Source organism: Embiotoca jacksoni, unplaced genomic scaffold (assembly GCF_022577435.1).
Source record: "Embiotoca jacksoni isolate LCO1_2020_lvr unplaced genomic scaffold, fEmbJac1.0.p SCAF_8, whole genome shotgun sequence".
Taxonomy (NCBI): domain Eukaryota; kingdom Metazoa; phylum Chordata; class Actinopteri; family Embiotocidae; genus Embiotoca; species Embiotoca jacksoni.
In genome coordinates, this window is record NW_027185436.1 from 13,011,212 (window position 1) to 13,038,123 (window position 26,912).

The window sequence follows — 26,912 nt, forward strand, 5'->3', positions numbered from 1 at the left end:
ATTTGTATTAACAAGTGTATTGGCATAAACTTAAACAATCCTCCTTACACAGATTCTACTTTTTAAAAGGAAATTAGAGCAGTGGATATGAATTTACTACCACCGGTTAGCTTTTCTAATAATTGATATATTGACAAATGTTGGAAGGAAGTATGCAAAACAAATACATGGTGTTGCCTAGAATTAACGTTGAATGACTTGCCTGGTTTAAATCGTTAAAGATAAGAAGCAGGTGTTACAAAAATGCATCATCCTTGCAGAAAATTCTATCTTTAAAAAGCTTTTCTTAATAAAACAGTTTTCTCAAGGCATTACATTTGACCTCAGACCCAGAGGCTTGTATAATGCACTTAACACTCTAAGTCACATGTGTATTTTTAAAGCCTGTCAGAAGCAGTGCAAAACAACACTTTTAGCACAAACCTGACAGTGTGAAAAGCTTGTTCGCAAAAAATGCTTCCCCCTAATAAATATGTGGAAATTAAATCTTTAGACTCCACAGTTCATCTGCTCTCTCTGTCTGTCTGTCTCTCTCTCACACACACACACACACACACACACACACACACACACACACACACACACACACACACACACACACACACACACACACACACACACACACGTTGCAGATGGAAGAGAGGGGCCACTCTATGCCTCGCCAGGTGCTCGAGCAAAAAAAGGTCGCTTGCAGTGCCATTTCCTCTCACACACAGGCAGGCCTGGCCGAAACACACTGGCACTTTGAGCTCATTACTGGCTATTCACATAATCCTTTCTCTGTGTCCTCTCTGTGAGGATACTAATTTCACAACGAGCCCATCCTCACAGTCCATTTGTTCAAAGATAGTGGTTGAGAGAGAGGAAGGGGACACATGGTGTAGATTGAGACTAAAAGCTAGTCTTAACGGGGGATACCGCCACAGTTTTCCCCTCTCTGAAATGAAAGACAATCGTGTAACTACCCTCCATTTTTCTCCATTTGCTGCTCACCAAATGTATTCGGAGGCATTATACTTCGCTGAAAGAGACCCGCTTTTTTTTTCAATTCAATTTCAAGAACCAATTTTCTCCTATTATTGCCTTTAAGAGCGAGGCAGAAGGAGCAAGTCTTCGGCTTGTTTGTCATGTCCCCCTTTCCCCTCATATCCTCCTATTAGGTTATTGTACTACTTAGCAGATGTCTATCAGTTGCAGGGAATTATCTACAAACCAAAACCCTCTGAACCATCATCCAGCTGCCCTAAAACAGCCTGTCTTGCTGAGGTCAATCCCTGTGAAGGTGCTGGAGAATGTGTGAGCGCACACACTCACTGCCCAACATGCTGCTCTCAAAAAAAACAAAAAAACACCTGCACTTCACTCACTCATCAAATCCACTCACAGGTCTCCTATTACACCAGTGCAGGGATATCTCAAAAGCCAGGATGTCTGTTGGCTCTTTCCCGTTCTGCTAACGCTGCTGCAGGGTTTGCAATGGGGGCGGAAGATCAGTCCCCAGATGAGGGAATAAGCCGGAATCAAGAGGCGGTGGGCTTGGCAGAGGGCTATTTCTTAGTTAAAAGGTTCTTAAACTGCAGAGGAGATCAGAGGAGATGGCTCCCCGCGCCCAAAGCTGTCTGCTCAGATAAGCATCCTGCCAAGTGCGGGGTGTAACAGGGTGGTCATGGGTGAATAAACGGAGTGTGCGTGTTTTGAGCTACACATTTCAGGTGAAGGAAAGAGAGAGGCAGCTGATACTCAGGACTGGATATTAAACCTCAGTACTTTTTGGTTTGGGCTGAAATCTGTCTGGAGTGTCAAAAACTGTTAATAACCAAAATATGGCACTGAATGTTTGGTCACATTCGTAGCTTGTTGGCTGTCTTTGATCAGATGGATCCTGATTTAGCTTTATATGGGCAACATATCTGTACAGCTGCTTGTGTTTAAACAACATTTAACATTTGTAAACTTTTGTTTTTCAAATGAAAATTGGGTTTTCCAGCAAAATCAGCTCAGTATAAGACTTACACTCAGTTATTAAACAATCTTCATTTCACAATTTGTGTCCAGTGGCAACCTTTGGTGTGAATCCAAGAAGTATGATTTATGGATATAAAATACACTAAACGTAATGTAGTCATGGTTTATTTGCTATGACCACAGGTTTTTCATTTAAGAACATTAGCAATATGTCATAACTATTGTAATCCAAGACTCATCCAATATTTACATTCTTGTTTGCCTATAGTAGTGTTACAAACATGGTAAAGTAAGATATCAAAAAGAGATTGATAGTCAGTATTTCTCAATTTCAGCAGAAAAAAAATATTCTTGTAATTCCCGGCTTTAGGTAATATTGTTCCTCTGTGATTCTTTTTTTTACCCTGAGAACCAATCTTCAAGCTTCTATAGACACTCTGAGTTAAAGTGTCTCCAATGAAACTCCCCCTCTTAGTGTCGGACCAGCAGTGGTTCAGGAGCCTGGCAGACAGCCTGCACAATGAGCGAGGGCGGGGCTTCAGCCTAATTGAATGGTGACCCTGCCGTCTCACTATGGGACGCCCCATGCAGTGCTTTTAACAAGCTGCTGTGTCTCCCCTCTTAATAAGCCCAAACAAGTTAATCCAATCGACACACTCAAACCCTTTCTTTTTCTTTAACAAGGCACTGCCTCTACCCCGTTAATCCGTGGCTCCCCCTTCTCCGTCACCATACCGTCACATGAATGGAGGGAGAGTGAAAGGCTCCATTAGGAGGCTCTGGCAGTAAACCCCTTTCGGCTCAGCACTTTCCACACACCAGCACGAAATAATTTGCACTCATACTGTATATTCAAAACACCCACACACTAATGCTCACATGGGCCTGATATTAAACTGGTCTGTTTGGAAGTGGCACAAAATGAGAGGGTTATGTTCACCGACCCTGATCCACATACACACACCACCAACAAAACCGCACACAAACAAAAATTCTGAGGGGACTTTTGCCGACAGGCACGCACTCTGGGACATAAAAAAGGCATTGTTAACAAACCCTCCCAGCACCATAAACAAGAGGCACTGATTCCCTAACAATACAAGCCCCTGGATGCACTCACTCACCAGCTCTGCACAATCTCATACCAGCACCATAAATAACCTGCACAACAAAGGGCCATTGTGTGTAAAAGCCTACAGTTTGGACATTATTGCCATGATATACAGTGTTGGAATAACATATTGGCAGCTGAGTGTTATATATATGATGCAGCATGTCACTGTTATTGGAGCTTATACAGCTTTGTATGCCGAGCAGCCGTATTTATAAGAGGTTTCTGTACAGATGAAGGACATCTTGGCAAAAACACTCAGCTGTTAGCTTTCCATATTCCAGTCAGCTTCAATAGCTTTGCCCATGGGATGAAGGGTGAGGAATGTCTGGCAGTCCAATAGCAGCGAGTCGTCTGTCATCTCTAATCAAAACACGCATGCCTAGACCAATGTCAACCCTGTAATAGCAATAAGCACTAATTGACTTCACAGCACTACTGCATCTTTGTGCTGGGCTGGGTTTCATTAATGCTAAGTAACAGGCTCACAAAGCAGTGAGCCATTATGTGGCAACCAGACTTAAAATTTTGGAAATGCAGAAGGCGGAGGTCCAGAAAATATAAAATTAAGATTCATGTGGACAGATTGCAAAATCAAGTCTGTGTCTTAACCACGTTTGATGTGTTACAAATACTGGGATGAGGAATGGAGATAAATTCCCTTTTCTCTACCTGAGCTGCGGTGTCATGGTGTACTTGACGGGGAGTCGGCCTGTCAGGTAGTGCTTACTTCCAGTTTGTGTGCCACCAGCCTGCAGGTGGTTCCTGTTAGGATTGCCCCATTTGCTGGGTTTAGTGTCAGTTCTAATGAAAGAGACTGCATCGTACCTGCAGCCCAGCTCACAGGGCTCTGCTCGCTCTTTGTATCTACCCCTGCACCCACCCCCGGTATTCATAACATGCTCTGCTGCCTTGTAAGGTTGTGATGTAAAAAAATGGCCCCACATATTGGTAACATTGCTAAACATGGCCACCCAAGCTAGTGAGGAAAACAATGTGTTGTTACAAGTGCACCGTTTGGAAGGATTTGCCAAAGCATTAGCTATCCAAGTCTTAATACACTGCTCTTTTTACACATACATTATAAGTTGAGCAGCATACCGTGGTTACAGTAAGCTAAGCCTAATTAGTTGAGCACATGTAAAATTTACATTCAAGCATCAATGGGTTACTTGACAGTATGAGGACATTGTTGATGTTTATTAACTAGTAAAATTATTATCTTTATTTTCAACACAGCTGAGAGTAAATTCAAAGGACACTTGCCAACCACTTCAAAAAAGCAAATTGTCAGAGTCTTTCGAATGTTTTTGTTATAGGCATACTATAAAACTACCATGACAATCGAGATATATTTAAAGTAAAATAAGCTTTAAATGAGTTTGGAAAACAATGTTTAATTGAAGCTAACTTTAAAGTCATTAAGCTTGAAACTTAACTATACTATGAAATAAAAATGACTGTGACAAGCAGTGGTGGAAAAAGTATTCAGATCTTGTACTTCAGTATAAGTGTCAATAGAGCAACGTAAATATACTCTATTACAAGTACAAGTCTTGCATGAATAGTACAGAAGTAATATTGAAATTTTAGTACTGGTTTGACCTCTCGGACTGATATATTATTATGTATGACATCATTCGATTGTTATTACTGAAGCATCAGTGTGTCAGTAGCATATTACTGTTGTTGCTGCTGCAGGTGGAGCTATTTGAACTACTTGAGATACAGTTTTATCTAAGCAGATAAATCTAAGGGGTCATGATCAAAGTCACTATTTGATAGAGTTGTTAACGGATTCATACTTCTTTAAAGTCAAACTGGTTGAAAAACTCTGGTTTAATGTTTCAACAACATGTATTTCAAAAGTTTGTTATATTATCCCTTGTGCCAAATCTTCATCAGAGTACTAAGCAACTAAAACTGTCAAATAAATGCGGTGGAGTTCAAAGTACAATATTTCCCTCTGAAATTAGTGGAGTCAACGTATAAAGTAGCATCAAATGGAAATACTCAAGTCAAATACAAGTACCTTAAAATTGTCTCAAGCACAGCACCTGAAAAAGTGTACCGAGTTACTTTCTACCAGTGGCAAAAACTGTCTAAATGAGTTTTTTGCATTCATAGCTTATTTTTTTTATTTATTTTTTTTAATGAGTTTATCAAGATGAGATGTAAACACAACTAAAAAAAAAAAAATCAAAAATCTACAAGTCAGAATTACATTGCAGCTTTATTTCTAATTTGAAAGGTTTTCGCTGCACCAACAACCACTCCGACACTGAACACATGCTTGCGATCAGATACTGGGGAGAGTCCCCTCAGTTAAAAGTGTTCATTTCCAGCACAGTACAACCAAGCTGCCGTTTACAACATGACTGAGTCTCTGCGCTCCTGCTCATGCCAGCGAGGGACGTTGAGCAATGAGAGCGTGGCTTAAGATTGTCAGACAGACCACAGGGGAAAAACATCCTCCTCTCCTCTTATTGCCTCAGCCTTTGTTGTATTGTTTTACTGGGTAGCAGCATCAGTTGTCATCTAATGCCACTATCGCACAGAAACCCTGCATGCTTATTAAACAAATATGGAGTTCACACTGAACTGTTGATCAGAGAAACACCAGAAAACTTCTGTTGAGAAAAGACCTGCAAAGGATGATTTAAAAATGAATTAAATTAAATCATTACAATCATACGTTTAACCTATATATCGCTCTAAAAAAAACTAAACAAAAACAATAAACGGATTTTTTTTTTTTTTTTTTTTTTTTAAATGATGTCTGGTGCCGATTCAGTCTCACCAGGAAGGACCTTCAAACATAAATCACAAGCCAACTTCAGCTGTTTGAGAAAATGAGCTGTGCTTTCTGGTTTTCATGCTGGGATTTATATTTTCCTCTGTAAACCTTATTACACACCATTTGTAAAGCATTGTTGATATTGCAAATTTCTTATCCCAATGTGACACAATCCTTTATTGTCCCAGACAGGTCCATTCACGGCTTAACGCAACAACAATAAAACAAGGGTTCTTTTTTTTCCCTGTACCCATCCTATGGTGGTTCACTTGAATATTCAAACAGTGTTCATTGTCTTTTTTTTGTGTTTTGTTCATTGTTTGTCGTGCTGTCATTCCTCAGCTTGGCTCCTGAACTTCAAAGAAAGGCTTATGTCAATTTATGATGAAATGGAGTGAGCAGGCGAGAAAAAAGAGCGAGGAGAGAGCGAGGAGAGAGAGCGAGAGAGAGAGAGAGAGAGAGAGAGAGAGAGAAAACCTTCATGCAAAATGGCCCTGCCTGGAAAATGTATGCTTATTAATGGGTGTTCAATAAATCAATGGAATATAATTAAACTCAAACAATGTGATTTCTTCTTTCAATTGCTGAAGCTTGACTCCAAACATTGCTCTCTGCAGGGCCTAAGGTGACCCCAATTCCCATGGTCTAAAGGACAACTCCGCCGTCTTTCACTGGAGGGTGTCACAGATCCAATACTCAGTCATGCATAACATTAGTGTGTTGTGAAGCCCACAAGGCAATCAAATAGTGCACCGTTGAAATGTTGACACTGATCTCATTTGATATATCTCAAGTGTGACAAAGCCATTTTTGCTCTGCTGGATATTAAGGACTATAAAAGAGAGGATGACACAAGTGCTCACAGCGCAGCTATTCGGGAAAGGAAACAGGCATTTTTCTGCACATATTTTCTCCCTACTGCAGTTTCCGTCACAGAGACTCAGCAGCCTGTCTCTTTACTCCATAATGTGTGCTATCCAGCTGTTGTCATCCTTCTCCCTCTCAAAGCTGGCTCTGACCATGCCAGCAAAGGGAATCCAATTGGACGGAGTGGGAGGTGAGCCTGCGGTTGGTAATCACCTGCTGGCTAAAGGCGCAGATGGCACAAACATCAGCAAGATGTTCGTGCAGCACGATCCAAGAAGTCTTTCTGACAGGCTGACAGACAAATACAGAAACTTGAGAAGCCCACAGCAAGCCAAGGAGTTACCGCATGCAGATTTGAAGCAGAAACCTGGCGGCCTGGCAGCGAGTGAGGTACCTGAAGTACAAAGAGTTAAAGCAACGATGTCTGCTCTGTTTTCACAGGCATGGTGTTGGTGTCAGGGATCAAGGAGTGGGGAAAGTGGGCGGATTGTAATGATTCAAAATGGCAGATGCTTTCCACGACAAAAGCTGCACGATAAGGGCTTGTGTTATCAAGGAGTTTGGCCAGCCACGGAGAGAATCGAGAAGCGTGGTCATCCTGGAGATAATAGCACATGTTCAGACTGATTACCTCTTCCCTCTGAAGAATTTTTGATAAATTTTGTTGCTCCTGTGATTTATTCTGTAGACCAGAGACTTGCTTTCTGTTTCAGGTTTCAGAACTGCACTTCAAGGATAAAACGGGCTGTTGTACACCTGTTCAAATTTATTATTGAGCTGCCGTGGCTTCTTTTGACACAACGTAGACGGACAACTTTGGTTTTCACCAGAATTAATAGGCAATATATGCTGAAATATTTTACTACAACGGTTTGTACGAGCATACAAACTGTTGTAGTTTGCAAGCCTTTTAAAGATGGTTAGCTTTTCCCTCTCAGTTCTAGATGAAGGAAGTTGGACGTAGTCATTTAGTTTATTGATGTTGCTCTGCAGAGGTGTTTTTATGGTAGTCAAGGCTCCCAGCATATCAAACATATCAGAGTAAAAAGGCCCCGGAGATATCCCTCTTCTTGAAGACTCCCCAGCATATGAGCTCCTTCTGCTATGTGTGTTGCTGCTTGGTGCCTTGGTTTGTCCTTCACAAGAGACAGGTAACACTGCCAAGACCCAGTAATTAGTGCAGATGGAGACTGTAATACTCTCTTCCCCTCCCTGCAGAAATGCCAAGGGAGGCAATCTATAAATTCCTGCATATTAATGCAATTTAAAACCACTCCAGACACCTTGCTGGAGGCAGGTGATAAAAAGGTGAAAGACAGACTACCTGGCACCACAGCTGCTGATATGTCGGTGACATCAGTCCTGTCTCAGCAACTTTCTGACCCAACACACACCAAAATAACTTGATAATCTGTCTCCTTTCTTAGTGAAAGCTCTCCAAATCCTGACCTTAGGCCTTACAACTGGGTCTCTATCAATAATTAAATGGTAATCTAAAAACCCATTTTAGTTGGGTCATCTTTCTGCGCCATTGTCCCCGCTTCTCTTCTTCCTCCGTCTATTTTTTCCTCTTTCTGTAAGATCTAGTTAGAGATTCCATTAGCATGAGAAAGCAGGCTGGTAATTGTCTTCACCCTACTGAGTGATCCCTGGATAGAGGATTAGGCAGAGAGAAAGCCCTATTTCAACTCGGAGCACAGATGCTGCCCACAGCCACCCACTCCAGATTAGATTAGACTGCAGAGGATGAAACCAACTCGTAACTTCAAGCAACATTAAACATAATGCAGAGACAGGAGGTTAAAACCAAAACTTTTGTTCACCTTTCAGCACCAGCTGTGACCCCCTTCTTTCTTTCTTTTTTCTCCTCTTTTTGGAAATTTTCTTTTTAATCTACTAATATGCTTTTCTGTTGAAAATAGGGATTGGGGAAAGGCAGCTTATAGTTTCTCTCGCTCTCTCTCTCTGAAATACACACAGTATTTAGGGTTGAATCTCCCTAAATCATCCCCCTGGGCCACCCTGTCCGTCACTAATCTGCCCGCCACCGCCCACTCATAAGGAGGTGTCACATTTCTGGCACTCCTCCATGGGATAAGCACTTCAAACACCAGCGCTTCTCCACTTGACCTTTCCACGCAGATGATCGATTAAGCCCATTGGATTTATTCCATAAACAGGCAACCATTACATCAAAAAGGCAAGGAATTTACCTCTGAGGCAGAACTTCAAATCCATATAAGCTTCATGAGGATTCCAATTTTTATTGGCTTTTTCAATCTACTTCTTGCAGCACATTAATAACCACCGAGCCTTTTCAGAGGCTGTTTTGGTATCTGAATCATTGCAGTTCTCCACCTGTAATTATTGAAGCAAATCACAACGACAACAGAATGAAATTCAAGTTCTATCTGTACTCCATAGAACCGGTGATGCAGAAAAACTGTTTAGCTCGCTCCCCTGCCTGGGTGGGATAAAGTGGAGTACAAAATGACTGAAAAGTTCGTCCTGAAAAGTTAAACACAGCAAATACAGTTGCTTTGTTGAATACAGCACACATACTGTGAAAGTCAGACAGGGACTTCTTTACTATGCGTTTCACCTGTTCAGGAATCTCTGTGGGGTAAACCGAGGAGTACCGACACCAGTAAAAGGTCTACTTCTCGCTTGCAGCATGATCCATTAAGTTACAACACTGCAGGCTTCCTGTTTTCATGCTTGAACACCTTCTACATGCTTTCAGCAAGGACAAGAAACAATCTCAAGTGAAACAACAGGGAGGAGAAACCCAAGAAGAGAGGGAGGATTTCAACGACGGAAATGCTTTAAACCACAACAAATCACACGTCACTTCAAATCCCATTTGTGAAAGTTAAAAGAGGAAATCTGAAGCCAGTTTCATTTCACCACAAAAGGGGAGATCTTCCTCTGAGGAACGCAACTAGACTCCTCCTATTCGTGATCACAGTGGCCAGCGAGCTCTGCCTCACTCTGAGGGACTCCTGCTCTATGCTAATCATATCCTATTTGAATAATGAGGCAATACCGCCACTCCTGCTGCCCATTCCCCCTGCATCCTTGACTGGAGTCTTTGATAGACACTAATTCTAGCTCCATCTATAAAGCTCCTCTCATGCATTTTTAATAGAATCTATTACTTTAGGATTAAATTATAAAAGACTGTCCTCTTTAAATTTTTAATAGTTTGCATAATTGGTATCAGGGCCTCAATGTGAACCATAAAAACCCAGTTTGTACAGGACTGAGCAGCAGAACGAGTCAGACAAAACCACATGACACCGATGCACAAAAATGGCACAAGGCAATATGACACTATCACATACAAGCATGCATCTGCACATGCTCAAGCACGCACTTGTGAGCAAGGCCATTATAGCTTTGGTTTCACCGTCAGGGTGAATGAGGTGGTGTGAGCTCTGAATGAAGGGGACAATAAGGTCAGGGGCCGTGAGAGTTACTCTTGGCTGCTGGGCCCCTATAGGAGCCTGAGGCAGGAGGAGTCACCTGATGGAAACAGGAGACATGAACCAGGTGTCCACAGACACCTGCTGCCACTGATGTCAACTGTGACCACAACACTCACCAGGGCAAACAGCAAAAACTACTTAGCAGGTTTATAGCCTCCCTTTGTCCCCACAGTCACTGATAACTGTGTTCAGTCAACTTAAATGGAAATGTATTTCCCCTCTCCGTTCCCGGTTCCAGGCAGATCAGCCACAAGTTAAATGTCATCTGCACACTCTCACTCTGCGTCTCCAGCTCGGCTCTTTCCAATAACAGACAGGGCATACAGGAGAGCAAATGTGTCTGAGGCATCTCCTATAAACTAGAGCCCCTTTAGAAATCTATGCACGTCACCATCCCCCAAATTAGCACCGCAGGGACACCCTCCTCACCGCCCCCGCCTGCTGGCGGCAGCTCTTTGGCATATCTGTACCGGGGAAAATATTTCACACTGTATGAATTATTAAGTGCGGGGCCAGTGCTAAGCAGTGTGGAGATAGACCAGTTATTCACAGCTCTATTGGGACGGATGCGTTGGAAACCCGGGCCGCTCGCCTATCAGATCGTTTGTCACGAGCGATAGACAATTTACAACGAGAGAATTTTTCAATTTATTCATTCTGCTGTCACTGCAGTTTTCTACCTCCACTCATTCCACTCAACAACCCCCTCCTCCTTTAACACCGTCTCATCTGGTGAGGGGGCTCCATGCCCGAACCAGTCGCCTGCTTCTCAGTCTGATACCGTTGCTCACTTTGTGTTTTCTCAGCCTGAGGAGAAAGGTGGGGGTGAAACATGTGCAGATGACAAGAGGAGAGTGATTCTGCTGCTTTAATCATCTTAACCGAGTTAAAGGTGTGTTGGAGACATCCTGTGACAGCTGAGGGGTTCACGCCCCAGTGATGAAGCTGTGGCTGTGGCTCTGATAAAGGAAAAGAGATGGAAACCAGTGTTGAAGGTGCTTGATTATGCCTCCTCAGAGCTAAGCTCCCAGCAAGAGTGGGACCCCCCATTACAAACCAAAATAAAATGTTACCTGAATTAAACTTTCACTGACTTATTTACACTATTAAAAACAAAGCATAAGAATGACAAAAGGTTGTACAGATTTTTCCAAGTCTGATTGTCTACAATTATTTGGATCTGTCTTGAAATAAAAGAATGCCTTTTCAAAAACAAAATCATCCCAGATGCAGTTCTTTTCAGTTGATGGGATTTTTATTGAAAAGAAAGAAGAGGATCCCAGAGGCCAGGATCCTGCTTATTTTCACTTAAGAGGAAATGGCAAATAACAACTCCCACGCAGATAGACAGAGGACCTCAGCACAAATGCCTGGCAGACTGCAATTTCAACATTAATTACTGAAGGTGAACCAGCTGTCAAAACAGCCACAGATTTTGCTTTTGTCCACAAATACCCTCTGTTAAAGAGGACGAACCACAGAACAGACCAGACTCAAAAGCCCAAAGCAGCGTTCTACCACCAATTCAAGAGACGGGAATTCAAATTTACGAGAGACAAAACATGGGTAATGTTTTCAAAAGCTGAATATACAAGAGAAATAAAAAATGACATCAGCAGCTTTGTTGGTCTAAATGCTTAGTGAGAGCAGTTTGACCTGTAAAGCAGCCCAGAGTGTTTCTCTATCTGTGATGTCTTTTGAAAGCCTGGCGCAGACGGGTTGCACTGAATAGGTCTTGATGTGAAAGGCAGAGATGTTAGATAAATGTCTTCACAGCCAAGGCCTCTGCCCTCTTCCTGATGATGCATTCTTATACTCAAATACCTACTCCCCCTTTACACACAGACACACACACACACACACACACACACACACACACACACACACACACACACACACACACACACACACACAGCCAACAATTCCACTGAGGGCAGCATTTGTTTAGGGACAAGGTGACCCTGTTGCCTAGGGGCCTGTGAACAGGCACAATGAAGGCCTCTCATCCTGCACACACCCAGCCGGCTGTGGTGGGCTGATGACGGGTGGAGGGGAGAAGGGTGGGGTGAGAGAGGCATCACAACACCCCTCCATTGCAGTTTTAAAACCCTATTCAGGAAGCCCCCTGAGATAGCTCCTTTCACACCCTGCACAGACGGAGCAAAATCCCCGCTTGTAACCCAGAGTCACGCAGTCAACAGATGGAGCAGCTATTGAGTGAAGGATTGTGCCGGCAGAGGCGGCTCCCCATCCATCCCCACTGGAAACAATGGGGCAGCAGGTCAAGAGTGCTGTCTCTAGGAGGAGGGGTCAGGGAGGAGGGGCATGCTTTGACACAGTTGAGCTATGCAAGCACTTTGAAACTGGAGGAACGAAGAGAATCTTTTTTGGATGACGGGCGGAGGGGAGGAGGCTCGTGGCTGCATGCGAGGCGCTCGGGCTGGTTGCCGGGGATCACACTCAGGTGGAGGGGGATTGTGTGTGAATCTGGGACAGCAGTGTTTGTGTTTAACCTGCAAACAAGAACAAAAAGACATCCCTGCGCACACACGTTGAGAGAAAACACAGACTCACAGTTTAACGCACATTTCAAGGACCAACTGTGACAGACACTCACTTGTCTTTGTGCGCAAAAAGCTGCACATAAAGTACACACAACTTCTTGTTGATAAAAAGCACTGCGATGAGGCTATATAGACAGAAGGGAGAGAAAACCTTTACCACTGCAAAACAATTGCAGTGGCCTGAGGAAAGTTTTTCATATAATACTAAAGTGGATACACTTAAACGTTGTGTCAAGTATTACAAAACTAGGCCGCGATTCTTTCTAGTTTTTAAAGCAAATAATTAAAAAAACAAATGCTTCACTTCAACGATTCCTTACCGTTTCAAACTCTCAATATGCTCCCAGAAGCATCATGTGAGCTCAAAGGGACATGCCAGACTAAAGCTTTTATAAATAGCAATGTTAAATTGTTCTGAATTTGTTATTAATGGATTGATTTTTTGTGTTTTCAAAGTGGAAGAGCAACTGTGAGCCACAGTGGATGAACAGCTATGAATAGCTACATGCTCAATCGCTCATGTGTGCGTGCATGCACGAATGCGTGACCACACAGATGATCACAAAGCAGTCGTAGCTCGCTGTAGGGGAAAGTATATCCATTTCCATTGACCAGCAGTCTTGCTATCATGTGGCTCTGACCTAGGAGTCAATTAGTCATCAAGGTTGCCCTGCCTCACTGGGTTTCCATTGCTAGAGAGGAGATAAAGGCAGGAGGAAGCTATGTGCTGATCCCATAACTTCACTTATATGGCATAAACATTCCTGTGTCTGCGATGCCGAATACTGCTGCCACATGTTCCCCATCCGTTAGAGGTTTGGTTTATGGGGCTATTTCGCACAGGAAGGCACTCATTACAAAGCAGAGGGTGTCAGGAGCATTACAGCCATCCTCCATTAACAACCACTTGACAATAAAGTAAGAGACTAAAAAAAAAAAAAGACTTCCTACCACTCAGGAAATGTTCACAAATCACAGCTAATTAAACGTAAAAGCGAAGTCCATGAAATCGGAGTGCAGAAAACCTTTTCAAGATAGAGGTGAGATTGTAAGAAATACACATTACAAGGATACCATTATTTCATTTCGTATTTGTCTCCTTCAAACAAATCGTCAGCTAAGCACATTGGGACAAAGGGTTGCACTGTTATTCTACCTTCCCTAAGTCACATCACAATACATCAATGGTTTGCCATTTCAGAATACGCTCCTCATATGCTATTTGAGCCCAGAACTGAAAAAATAAAGCCTATTCCAACAACGCTGAAAGGGATCAATAAGTGCATAGAAAAAGAAAATGGCCATAAACACAGAGGCTTTTATTCAGTGCCACAATGCAGATGAAAGCACTGAATGCACCTGGAGAGCAAAGCTGAGAGAGTGGCAGAAGAGAGCCCACAGAGTTATCAGGTGGGTCCAGGGAGTGCTGGCTATATTCAGACATCAGCACCATCTATCTCCACAGCAGCTATTAGATTTCTAATATTGTTGGTTTTAAGGAGGCTCGGCTTTCCTGCCACAATGGCACAGATTCAGCCCTATTTGCCCCCTTTTCCTTTTCAGTGTGGTCTCACAAGGTCCTCTTGGTTTTCAGCAAACAATACTGCTGGGCTGCAGCCCTTATTTAAAAGATTAATAGGATGCCGTCTTGGCAAAGAAGCAATCAGTGAGGTTTCTGTGACAGCAGAAAATGTGTGAAAACAAGGCAAAGAGGAGAGACCATTGTCACGGTTACCAACTGCCTGCCGCAGCTCAATTGAGATAGCTGTGGCTTTCAAGCCCAGCTGTCAATCACAGCAGCAAGCATCAATGGGGCAAATTTGAATGATAAAACGATAAGTCATGAGCAGGCGATTTCGCTGTCATCAGGACGGGGGCTGTTTGAGAGTAACTCACTATGGGTGCAGAGATTTTACTGCATCCATATGGAATTTGGTTTTGCCTCGAGTTGCTGGCTTCACCCCTCAATCATGACAGAATGTGTAATCACCAAATGTCTTCCTCTCAATCGCTGTTACAATTGGCAGCACAGTGCTGCCACTAGAGATGGGGGAACAAAATGGAAAGCTGACTAAAAGACAAGCTTTAAGTGACACTTAATTTGAGATACCCAGCCATTCTCTCAGCTCCAGTAAACAGGATCCATCAAACTTCGCCCACAGACTGTATGACTCTGCAGCTGTCTGTGGGGAGAGGCACAGTATGCCTGAGAGGCCCTTAGTTATCAAGAGGACTGATGAAGAAATCAAGTCCTTTAATAGTTCCTAGAACCATCCAAGAAGAGGCACAAGAATCATTATAATGCATTCAGAGAGCAAGTTTTCATCTCATCTATGTCTACAACAGCACTGAAAGCTCAATAAAGACAAAGCCATCAAAAAGCATGAAAGTGGAGTGCTCAGTAGCCTGAATCGTTCAGGCTTATACCCCTACCCAAATTTCCTTTCTGTTTCTCCTGCTTTTAAATGAAGGTAAAAAATTGCCCCAATTTTTTTTTAATTAAAAAAAAAAACAAAAAAACATAACAGAAGCTAATGACAGCCTCAGAGAAGATGACAGAGCGGGGAAAACCACAAGTGAGCTGGTGAAGAAGTGAGAGAAAAACACAAAACAGCTGCTTTCTCCCTTCTTCCCTTTGCTCATCCCAGGAGAGAGTCCCATGCGATCTCCCTGATCCTAGTTTGTGGCTGACAGAAGGGACCACAGCTCTGTTCATCTCCCCACTCACATGGCTCTGTTTCCCCCCGCCGCCCGCCTCGCCATCGCTCTGCTGCTAGGAGGGAAAGATGGGGGCGAGGGGGAGCAGTAGTGTGGGGCTACATCAAGGAAAGACTCTCCCAGTGGGTTCTCGTCAGTTCCAGGCCATTGCACCTTGCTCGCTGGGATTTTTGTTTACACACACACACACACACACACACACACACACACACACACACACACACACACACACACACACACACACACACAGACAGACAGACAGACAGACACACACACAGACAGACACACACACAGACAGACAGACACACACAGACAGACATGACTATTATTGGATACGATAATGTGGTGTGCACATAATAATAATTGTGGCTGCACAGTCACATGTTTTGTTTTTAAGAACTGTTGTGACACTATAACTGTACTTCAGTAACAGATCACTAAGTTAGTGACAAAAAAATAACAGCTTGATGCCTCGCAGAGCTTTTTTTAAGTGGCACAGGAGCAGATAACGTTCAATCAAAACCCAGTGATACGGTTGATGTGGTCAGTGGTAATGTAGCCAAAAGGCCTGACACACTTCCACGGTCTTTGGGGACAAGCAGAGAACGGCAGGCTGCCCTTGTGCGTTCAGTCTCTACAGATGTTGCCTTGGAGAACGGCTGACTGGCTGGCTGCGGTGACAGCTGGACAGCTGTTCCTATAGACGCAGCCACAGAAGCATGCCACGGAGATGGGGGAGGGGGATAGTGCTGTATGTTTAGTTTATCTGTATGAAGTTCCCAGGACGTGCAAAGCTGTCAATTTTAGCAATGGTGCATGAGCCTGGATAAGGAAAGATGGCACTGAGAGAGCACAGATGGGCAAATATCAGACACGGCTGACGTTCTTTAAAGAAGCTCCAATAACAAAACAGATTATTTTGTAAATTGTAATCGTAATTTGTCTATCCAAAAATGAACAAATACACCACCAACTGGGTGCGCGGGCAGTAGTTCTAATACTCAATTTGATCCATGAGGTCTGTTTGAGCAGCCATGACTTTTTATCATCATAAACAAATAAAAGTTTAATATGAACTTCACAGGGAATTTCAAATACATTTTTTACTTCTTCATAAAAACAGGGATTGAAAAAAATATATTTTCAAAAGCAGAGAGGATAATTGGCTGAGCATTAAAACGACTCTGGAGTTTGTGCCAGCATCAGTGGCTGCTGGTGATGAAAGGCAATTTAAATTGGGGTCATGTTCACACAATATACCTTTATTGTGCCACTTAAAAACACAGTTAGCTTAAATCATATGGACCTGCAAGAGAAATGTACAGACAACAACAGGACTCTACAGCCTGTGGAGCAGCGTCCTGACTGAGAACTGAGAAAAATAAACTGTTTAAAAAGAGCTGAAATGTTGGAAAACACTCAGCAGTATTAAATGTTGTCGCCTGCTGAATAAACACACTGCAAATCATGAATTAAACAGCTTGAATTGATGCCAGTCACTTCTGCCAAAACTCAAATTTGTCCTAAGCAGGCCGGGCAGGCTATTCATTATGCCACAAAAGGTCAGCAATTTGTTCAACTCAATAAAAATGTTAATAAAACTAAGAGCTCACAAGAAGCAGCACTCATAGCCTCTGGTCGCCCATCAAAAAACAGGAAAATGTGTGCGTTTGTGCTTGTGCATCTCTGAGTACAGTGTTGCCACTGCAGCATTACGCAGGTCAAAGGTTATACAGCAGCAGCTATCTAGCAAGAAATATATCTTTGGCCTAGTCGTAATCCCGGTCAAACTCCACCAACAAGGCAGATATAAACACTTGCTGACAAACACCCACTCAAACACACAAGCATAATTCTGCATTCTACATAAGCACCGAGTTGATAAGCACCGACACACAAAAATCTCTAATCTCTGCTCGCATCCTCATCCCACTCTGCTAAATAAATGAAAAGACCTATTATAATTATACATGAATTCTTTTAGAGGAAAAAAGTGATTACTGTGGATGCAAGTCTGGAAGTGGGTGGGGGTGGGTCATTGCTAAGCAACCAGTCATTATCCTCCAGAGTAGAGCGAGGTGACCGGCCATCCGTCTAACTCCGGTGGCTCGCCTGGCTCCTGTGCAAACCCCCCTCCTCCTCCTCCTCCTCCTTTCTTTCCTCCACCATTCTCTCTCTCCCTCTTCCTCGCTCCCTCGCTCGCTCTGCCGTCTCCCCATCCGAATACAAACAGAGATAAAGAACGCTGCAATCGCTCTTGACACACAAATAGGTTAACACAATAAAGCCGGCTTTGCCTGGCTCACTCGAGGGAGGAAAGCAATTCCAGCAGCAGCCAGGAGGTAATAAAACAGGGCTAGGAGTGTGTGTGTGTGTGTGTGTGTGTGTGTGTGTGTGTGTGTGTGTGTGTGTGTGTGTGTGTGTGTGTGTGTGTGTGTGTGTGTGTGTGTGTGTGTGTTAGAGTGTCTGTGAGTGTGTGTGTCCATACATGTCCTCATGTCAATGTTCCTATGTTTTTGTATGTGAGTGGAAGAGGCACACAGAAGCTCTTTGGCCTCGGGGCCTAATATCCCAAGGATTTTCAACCCTTTCTTGACGCAAATAATAACACAGGAGAAAATGACAGAAATTCCGGGACACTCCTCCATTTAGATTAAGGAAATGGTGGCTTTATATGAACAATATAGCTGACCTGCAGTAGGCCTATACAAACACATAAACATTTCACTACGGGTCGTATCCAGGCTCTCTAGTAAATGGTCTCCGGCTTGGTTAAAATTCAACAAGTAAATTGAATGAGTTTTATCTGTGCAAGCTTCAGCTTACTCTCCCTGACGCGGCTGCCAGGCCTGGCAATAAATGATAAAAATCTCCAGAGTTTTATTAAATCGTGTTGCATTCACGCTGAACTCAGGAAAATGGTGAGGTGGCTTCTGCAATTACAGCCCAGACCAGACAACATTGTTTTCTCCAGTCAGTGGAAATTTCATTACCTTATAGCTACCGCCTTAGAATTGGGTAATAGCCTCTTTTTGTCACAGACACAAACCGTCTGTGGGAGGTGTGACACCCCATAAGCGTTATCCATTTGCAACAATATGCATCGAGCCAGTCACAGTCCGGATGCTGGTCAGCATAATGCCCACCGCTATGCAGTGATATGGAGGACGTGAATGGACAAAATCGTGGTCAATAACTAATTCGTGAAATGACTGTCGTGTAATCAAAAGCATTGAACCTTGATACATCCATGCAGCTGACGTATCTCTCCTTGGGCTACGCTTGCCCCCTTCCCTCGCATGTCAATAAACAGAGAGAGGACTAGCACATTTGCCTGTGGAAGGACTGAAATGTGAAGAAACCCCAATTAAAGCTTCTGGAAAAGTTTCATGCATTTAAGACAAGGCATTTGTACGTGTCAATCAATTCCCCTGCCTCTACCTGCTGTTCCTTCAACCAGGTAATCAAACAGCAGAGATGTAAAGTGTTGGCCATTGTCAACAGGGAATAAATTACCAAAGCATGAACAGAAAACATCTTATCTGTCTGATGTATTTCCTGCTTCTGCAGAAAGCTACAAAGCCCAAGGGAGAGCAGTCAACCAAAATGCAGGGAGATGGAGATTAGGATGATGTGCAGTTCCTTGTTCCATTAAAGTTTGATCTTCCTCAATAGCCGAGGAGAATCAGATATCTCCCATTCAAGATTAAAGTACACCAGCATAGAGGGAGAGATTAATCAGAGGCCCGCATGAGATAAAACCAGCCTTGCTTCTGGCATGGAAAACAGTGGCAATAAAGAGTTCAGCTGATAATGTGAAACATGCTGAGGCACAATGGCAAATCAAACAGCATGTACGGGCCTCCAAAACAAATCAAAGTGCCGACGAGACTGCGATACAGTGGCTGAAGAAGTATAGCAGGGACTGATCTGATAGTAACCAAGGCCTTCATTTTATTACTGGTTAAGGTTGAAGAGGGCACGCTGAGGATTTTCCCATGTTGCTCTCTGTCGCCAGGCTCTCATTCCCTCTCCTCCTCTTCTACTTGAGATCAATGGCGCTGGGGTGATTTCACAGCAGCCTGCACTGTCACCCAGAACAAATCAATGTGACCATGAGGAAGGCAAGAGCGGCATTGTTTTTAAGGAGAGCAAATTCGCTGTTGGAGAGCTTGTCAGATTTGCTTTATTCTCTTTCTTCCCCCAAGAACTATTTGGAAGGAGCATGCCTCCCCTCACTTTTCTGGTTGGGTTATGGAACAAACTATAAACTGCACAGCACTCAGGCTCTCCATTCTAGTGTACTCATTAACCACATATAAACGGCACAGTTCCTGTTGACTATATTTCACACGCACAAGAGCATTTTAAAACAAGAACAAAAATGGACTAGCCGCCCCTAACCTTTCCAAATGAAAGACTATACATTAACCTCGAGGCTTGGTGAGACGTGACTTCCATTCGGCCTGACGGGGTGAGAGGGGAAGAGAGGGAGGAGGTCTGAGGACCATTGCTATCATTCATGAACTAAGTGGCTGTAGATAACTCTGATGAGGAGCTGCCGAGGTCTCATGAGTAGAGCAGTGGTCAGGTAAACCTTTGACTATAGTAAAAAATAACAGGAACTCATCAGTGGAGTAATGGCCAGAGAACTCGCTAACACATACCACTCATTACAAACACTGCAGGAGCGCATGTATTCAATCACATGCTGCTGATCTATTTAAACGCAGTTATTCCGCATTGGATTTAAATGGTAAAGCTCCTCTTTATTAAAACATAAGCCTGCGCTGTGTTTAAACTTGCTTACAATTTCCTGTGACATCAGTGTCCATTTACAGCAGATTTTTATATTCATTTGTGAGATACAAACTTAAAGCGTTGCACTGTATAAGACTCTCCTGGCATCATGTGTCTCAAGTATTCATGAAATTAGATATAAAATGCTGTGATTTATTAAATTTTCACAAAGTCAGTATCATAATCAGGTTTTTCCTCACATATAATTGATACATTTGGTGAAGCCTAGGATCATTGGCCAGAAGTGAGCCTGAATTATTTAGAAGTCTGTTTGAATATTTGACTGTGACATTGTGGAAACATCAACAGGCCTTAGAGAAAATGAGAGCTGCTCGCCTGACTTTGTCTGTGCAGCTAATAAGACTCAGGGTCAACCATTCAGTGCTAATATAGAAACAGTGATAGTGTGTAGTTTGATGTATATCAGTAGCTACACAGCACGGCAACAATGTCAAGCATAAAATGCTGGTGTGAGGCAGTGCTACCTGCAAACACTAACGTAAAACACACAAACAGAACGGTTCTTGCTAATCCTGCCTGTCAAATCCCATCAGCAGCAGCATCTCAGCTGGAAACTGAACATCGCTTTCACCTGTGTTCATTCACAATGACTGGCTGAGGGCTTGTGTTTGTTTCTCTCCGATCATTTGCATGTAATGCTTTTGTTTTATGTTCCTCTTTTCATGCTCCGTTGCCACATCCAAGGCACTGATGTGCGAGACAACCCTCAGTACGGGGGACAACAGAGTTTATATCAAATCATGTAAAATTGCAAATTACAAGAAAGGGCACGTCTCTTTTGTTTGGCTGCACATGAAAAGTGTTAAAACAAGGACTGTTTTAGACTTATCCTGATACGAAACACTTTGATCAGGTACCTAATGAGCTGCTGTTGACACTGCTTTGAGAGAAAACGTTCACGTTCCTTTAAGTGTCCGATGATATTTCCAGGTAAGAAGCTTTGTGCTTTTCAGGGATATCAGCTAATGTAGGAACTCTTTTCTTGTCTTTTCTCTGACGGAAAGAGAAAATGTTTTTCAGAATTATTTTCATCTCCAGTATGTTATCCTATAAATTGAGCGGTGGGCATTAAATCAGTTTTAAAAAATATCATTTAATTTTTCCTAAATAAAAAAGCTGCATTCTCAGTAATATAGTCCACACAAGAATGGAAATGCCAACTTAGACACTTGAGGGGTTGGTAGATTTTGAGTAACACACACACACACACACACACACACACACACACACACACACACACACACACACACACACACACATCTGTATCTACTACTTTAGTCATCTTAAGTGCCAAAATGAGTTTTGCTGCCTCTGGGTAGGTGTTGAGACAATCAAACCATGCAGGGATTAAAAAAGATTAATACACAGCACAGGAAATTAAACTTCAGTGACTTTAAAGATATTCATGAGTGGAGCTCACTTATTCACTTCAGGCAGGCACTTTAATAAGCAAAGAATACAGTATAGAAACCCAAATGCAATCAATCAATCAAAGTGATATGCAATTTGAGTTGCAAATTGATAAAATGCCAGGCTTCTCTTGGCATATTACTTTTTTTAATGCGTTGCTAAAATATGTTCTCCAGCTTCCAAATGTTTGGCAGCTTAAATAAGTACAGCAGATTATTAATGGTGTGATCAGCATTTGGATAACTCTGTAAAACAAGTTTTCCACCTACAAAACACCAACATCTTTTTGTGGCATAGCAGCAGAGAGCAACAGCAAACATGCTGAAAGCAAGAGGGAGGAAATGTGAGTAAAGTCTCGAGCCTGCAGCAGGACACTTGAAAATCCACTGTTACAAAAGAAGAAAGATCTAACAGCAAGCCAAAAAAAAAAAAAAAAAAGCCATAAAGAGGCAAAACAAGAACTACAAACTCCAAAAGGTAATTCAGTGACCTAGATATTAAAGCTTTTCTGCCATTACATTCTCCCCTGCCTTGTCCAACAATCATGTTGAGTTAAGGCAAATTATGCTAGGAAGACTATTTGTTTAGGTGAGGAGCAGCCGCAGAGCTAATATGAGCACAATTTGCTCAGCAGGTCATAGGCACAGAGTGGAGGAAGTAAATGAGGCAGTTCTGCCCCCTCGGGTGCAGCTCCTGCCTCATACATCACTGGATGTTTTATTCAATACAGCCAGGAAGGCTCTATGGCAGGTGCCCTGACTGTGGGGGCGCCTGCCCTGCTTTAGGGGCCCATATTACATTCGTGGAGCTGCCTATGTGCGGTGCTGCTGGAGAGAGAATGACTGGAGCCAGTGAGGAAGATAAATTTTGAGGATGCTTGTAGTCTAATGATAAAACATACAGTGTGCAGCCTTTTCTCTGCACAGTCAGCATAATGCAGAGGTTAATTTATGTGCAGTGTGAGCAATGAAGCTAAATATTGCAAAGCAATCTCAGCTACCCACGAGGCTCAAAGTTCACAGGAGTCGAAAAAGCCTAAACTTTATCAGCCCACATTCATACTCAGATAAAGCATGGATTTCAGTTATATTTAAGACTATCAGACCTCTATGGCTGCATTAGAGGCTTAGGCTGCATAGGACAAATTTGCAGAACAATTCAGAGGACAGTGACAAATTGTCTCCAGACCCCAATGCAGCACAGAGAATGTCGCCGAGCATAAAGTGAAAAGTTTGACAGTGTTACGCGCACATCTCCATGAATTTTATGAGTTCCTCGATAAAAGCCCGTCACACTATACAGGCACACTATAAAAAAAAAAAAGATTGTATATCATTAACACTCCAGGGTGAAAAATCACTAATTGCAGCAGACACTATAGTCACCCTCCCCACACGCAGAGACGCACGGGGGCGTACAGATGAGAAATTCGCACCTTTTGCTCTGAGCCGCAACTCCTCTAGTGCCACATATCCCTGTCTGTGGTGCCTGCGGTGCTTTGCCCTCGACGATACGCTTAATTGCTACCCATATTTGAAAAGACCAATATTACACATCAAAGCAGTTCCTAAAGACATTTGGCAGCGGCTCTCTAACAAGTCGATTTTTACAACACTTGCTTTATTGAGGGTCACGCATGGAAACAAAGGGTTTAAATATAAGATATCGTTATGTGGTGAGCATCCTCAGAAAAAACAGCATTTACAAACATTCGTTATTTTCTAGCGCTCCTCTATTTATCATCCCAAAGGGAACCAGCGAGGCTCTGACAGAAACTACAGTAATGATTACAAAGAATGGAAACATTCAGAATCTGCAAGACTTGGAGAAACAGAAATGTATAATATATTTACCATAAATTGCTCCGTGGTGCAGACTACAACTCCATGCAGATTGTAGCATTCACTGAGCAATCTGCCTCATAGCTACTTCTGAGGTCCAATTTAAAAAGGATTCATTCTGCTCCCCAAAATCCAGCTGCTGCTTTGTCGATGTCAAATGTTGAAGTTTATCCTCGTCTTCCGATGGTATGCAAATATACCGGTAACCCTGCAAATTAGATTCCACGCTCTAGCCTCTAGCATGTAAAGTTAATAAGCTTTGCCTTTTTTCTCGACTCGGCTGCCAATTTTTGTCGAGGGCAAAAGCGCAGGTCGGCAATTTCAGAAGCGTCCTCAGAAGGATTGCGCACCAAGTGCGCTACAGCTTTTCAGCTTTTAGCCTCCGAAACAAAGTTAAGGGTCCTGGTTGCTCTTCTTCTGGCTTCAAGATATCTCCAAATAACAGAACTCTTAATCGAAAGACTGGCTGGTTGAACGGCTACGCAGCATTCCAAAAATCCCCCGCTGTTACGCATGGGTTTAAAGTGGTCCGCCTGCTCACTATAGACGACCTTATGTGAAATGTATCATTCAAATGTTAGTAATACTATCTAGTAGGCAATATTGTGTGAAGGTACCCTGAAAAAAAAATCAAGGCTGGGCCAAAGTAGCTGCCGGAAATATCCTAAACTGATGCGATGTAAAATCCCGGTGATCAGGCTCTGCTCCGTCCGTCACTTTCTCCGTGCTGTCGGCAAGCCTCTCCGAGATGTCTTGTCTCCCGATTCAGACTCAGATTTCCAGCTGAGGTTGTGGAGTAACCTCGATAGCAAAGCTCCGAGAAGCTCTCTTTGGTATATTCACCAAATAAGAAATGGTTACGTCTGAATAAAGAGCTAGCTACTTCAGGCAGCTCCGGGATGCGGTCCTGCCCTTCAGCCGAGCTGCCGAGACTGACAATAACCCGGAACGCTGCAGACTGTCAGGCTGCACAGACCGCCCACCGACCAATCACTGTACTGAGGGAATAGAAACATTCCCACGGGTTAGCCAATCATCGGTAATTGAGGACTGTTACCATAGAGATGCTCGGCGTCTCAGCGTCTGAAACCACGTTGTTTATTCGCAGAAAAAGAAAAAACGTTTGATATAAATTGCCAGGGCAGAATGCAGATTGAGATCTTTAATCACTCTTTTATCCATTACAGCGGTTGTTTTTTTTTGTTTTTGTTTTTTTTCAGCAGACCAGCCAAAGGTTAAAGGCGCCATCCTTTCACTGGATGACCAGAGCACAAAGCTGCAGGCATCTCTCGAGTGCCTTTGAGCACGACACTGCAATACTACAAGCAGGTCTGCAGGGAGAAATAAAGTATTGTTGTGCAACCTGAATAAATTAAGAGTGATTAATGTACTAAATTAATCTACTGTTGATGACTTTTAAAAAAAAAATTCAACTTAATTGGTTTGAAACTATAGGACCATTTTTTTTCATACAGATAATAAACCAATAGTCATTTTATAATATTAAAGGTTTATCGGCTGTGTGATCATCAAGGGCAGCCTCCGAGACACTCAGCTTATTGTACTTTACAAGCTCTGATTTATCAAGTGATCTATTAAGATGCATCAGACATTTTTGTCTAAAATGATACTGGCTGTAATTTTCATACCTAAATATATTTCGGCAAGTCAATCTCTTAAAACGTATGACACATCGGTGGCTGTCTACTTAACTTTGTGGAATTCCATCACTGACACCTTCAGCTTATATGAGTCACAGGAAACCTTGCAAAACACTTATTTTGCAAAGGGTCATTAGAACAAAGGGGACGAGGACAGTTTACTACGACAGGGGACTTTAGTATTCTTCCTCTTCTTCTTGCCAACTGTGTCCGGTGCACACAAACCCTGGGACACACAAAGGCAGTACAAGCAATCACACATCATGGACTCTCATAATAAGCTGACGCTGGGAAGTGGGTGATGCAGCACTCAGCTTATGCCAGTGCTGATAAGAGCCTGAAAGTATTACCTCGGTCTGGCAGCCCGCTCCAAGAAATCCATCCTGAGCCAGGTCATCAATTCTGCCCTATCTGATTGCTCACCAATCCCTGGCAGCTCCATGTCGCTGTCCTGGCTTCTGCCTTTGAAATTTTCTCTATGACTTGCACTTTCATGCCCATTCTTTCACAGAAAAACAGGTACATGCTGTATGTACACACAGGGCCTTTTATGTGGTCTCACACCTACATGACAAATAATAAAAGAGTGAACAAATGCTCCCACAGAGGAAAAATTTCCAGAACAATGGAGCGGCTGACTTCGTCAACCCCTTAAATGTATTAGCTTCAATCACTCCTCTCCTTTATTGCTGCAGTGGACCTATAGAGCGGGTGATGGAGCATACATTAAAGCCTGTGGAGTTCAATCATATCACCTACACTGTTCGGCTGCATATTCAATCAAACAGATGAACAATTAATTGAAAAATTCTCAAACAGAGCTGCGTTGTGCTCCAGTGAGGCCAGCAAGCTGCAAAATAAGCCATTTGATTAACTGATAAGCAGATGACTCAACAAACATTCAAGGCATGTTTACTGTGGTTTGATTAGAGTACGCCCAATACGCAGAAGATTGGACACAAACACGTTGTGAAAACACTCAGCTGTTCCAATCCCCAAGGCAGCATGAGGGCACATAAAAACAATGAATTATTTATGGGGGAGACTAGCGAAATATCACAGTGGATAATTTTCTGTGGGCTATATTAAATGTAGTTTTCAAAATAATATGTCTGAGTCTGTGCATTTCCCAGAAATCATTCCCAGTGACAGGATCTATAGCCTGAGGATTTGATATGAAATTATATTAGATATTTCTGTGCCAAGGAACCTATGAACATTTTACTAAAACACCAAAGCGAGGGTTATTCACATGCTAATTGGGCCTCCTTCTTTCTTATATGATCAAAGGATATTTGCTTCGTCTCTGTTTTTAGGTATTAGCTCTAGTTCAAAATGAAAGACCTCAAAATCAAGGCAAGCCTTTTGCATGCCTCATCTGAAAGAGGGTTCACAATACCAGTAAATCCAGGTTCAGTAAAAATCGCTGCAGAATCTCTTTGAATGGGGCATCTCATAAATAAAGCTCTTGTACGCCCCATCCAGAGCGAACATTAGTGTCTGTCTCGGAACTGAAAGCCTTACGCAGTTGCAATTTGTTGTTGAAAGTGAACTCAGTTTAATTGAGCAAAGTTCAAGACTCCGCAAACGGCAAAGTAACAGAAAAAAAAAAATCGATGGCAGCAGAGGCATGGAAAAAAGAGATAGCATTGATTTATCTGCCATTGAT

At 42.8% G+C, this 26,912-nt stretch overlaps 1 protein-coding gene across 3 annotated transcripts in view; it reads right to left on the minus strand.

Moving 5' to 3' along the window:
- Window positions 1-24,475, minus strand: part of fam222aa (family with sequence similarity 222 member Aa) — a 46,416-nt gene extending 21,941 nt beyond the window's left edge. For all 3 annotated transcript variants that reach the window (XM_069138346.1, XM_069138343.1, XM_069138345.1), the window contains exon 1: window positions 23,595-24,475. Coding sequence is in view for 1 of the 3 variants with exons in the window: in XM_069138343.1 (XP_068994444.1) it covers window positions 23,595-23,643 (49 nt within the window). In the remaining 2 variants the exon portion in view is untranslated. The remainder of the gene's footprint in view (window positions 1-23,594) is intronic.
- Between the last annotated feature and the right edge of the window lie 2,437 nt (window positions 24,476-26,912).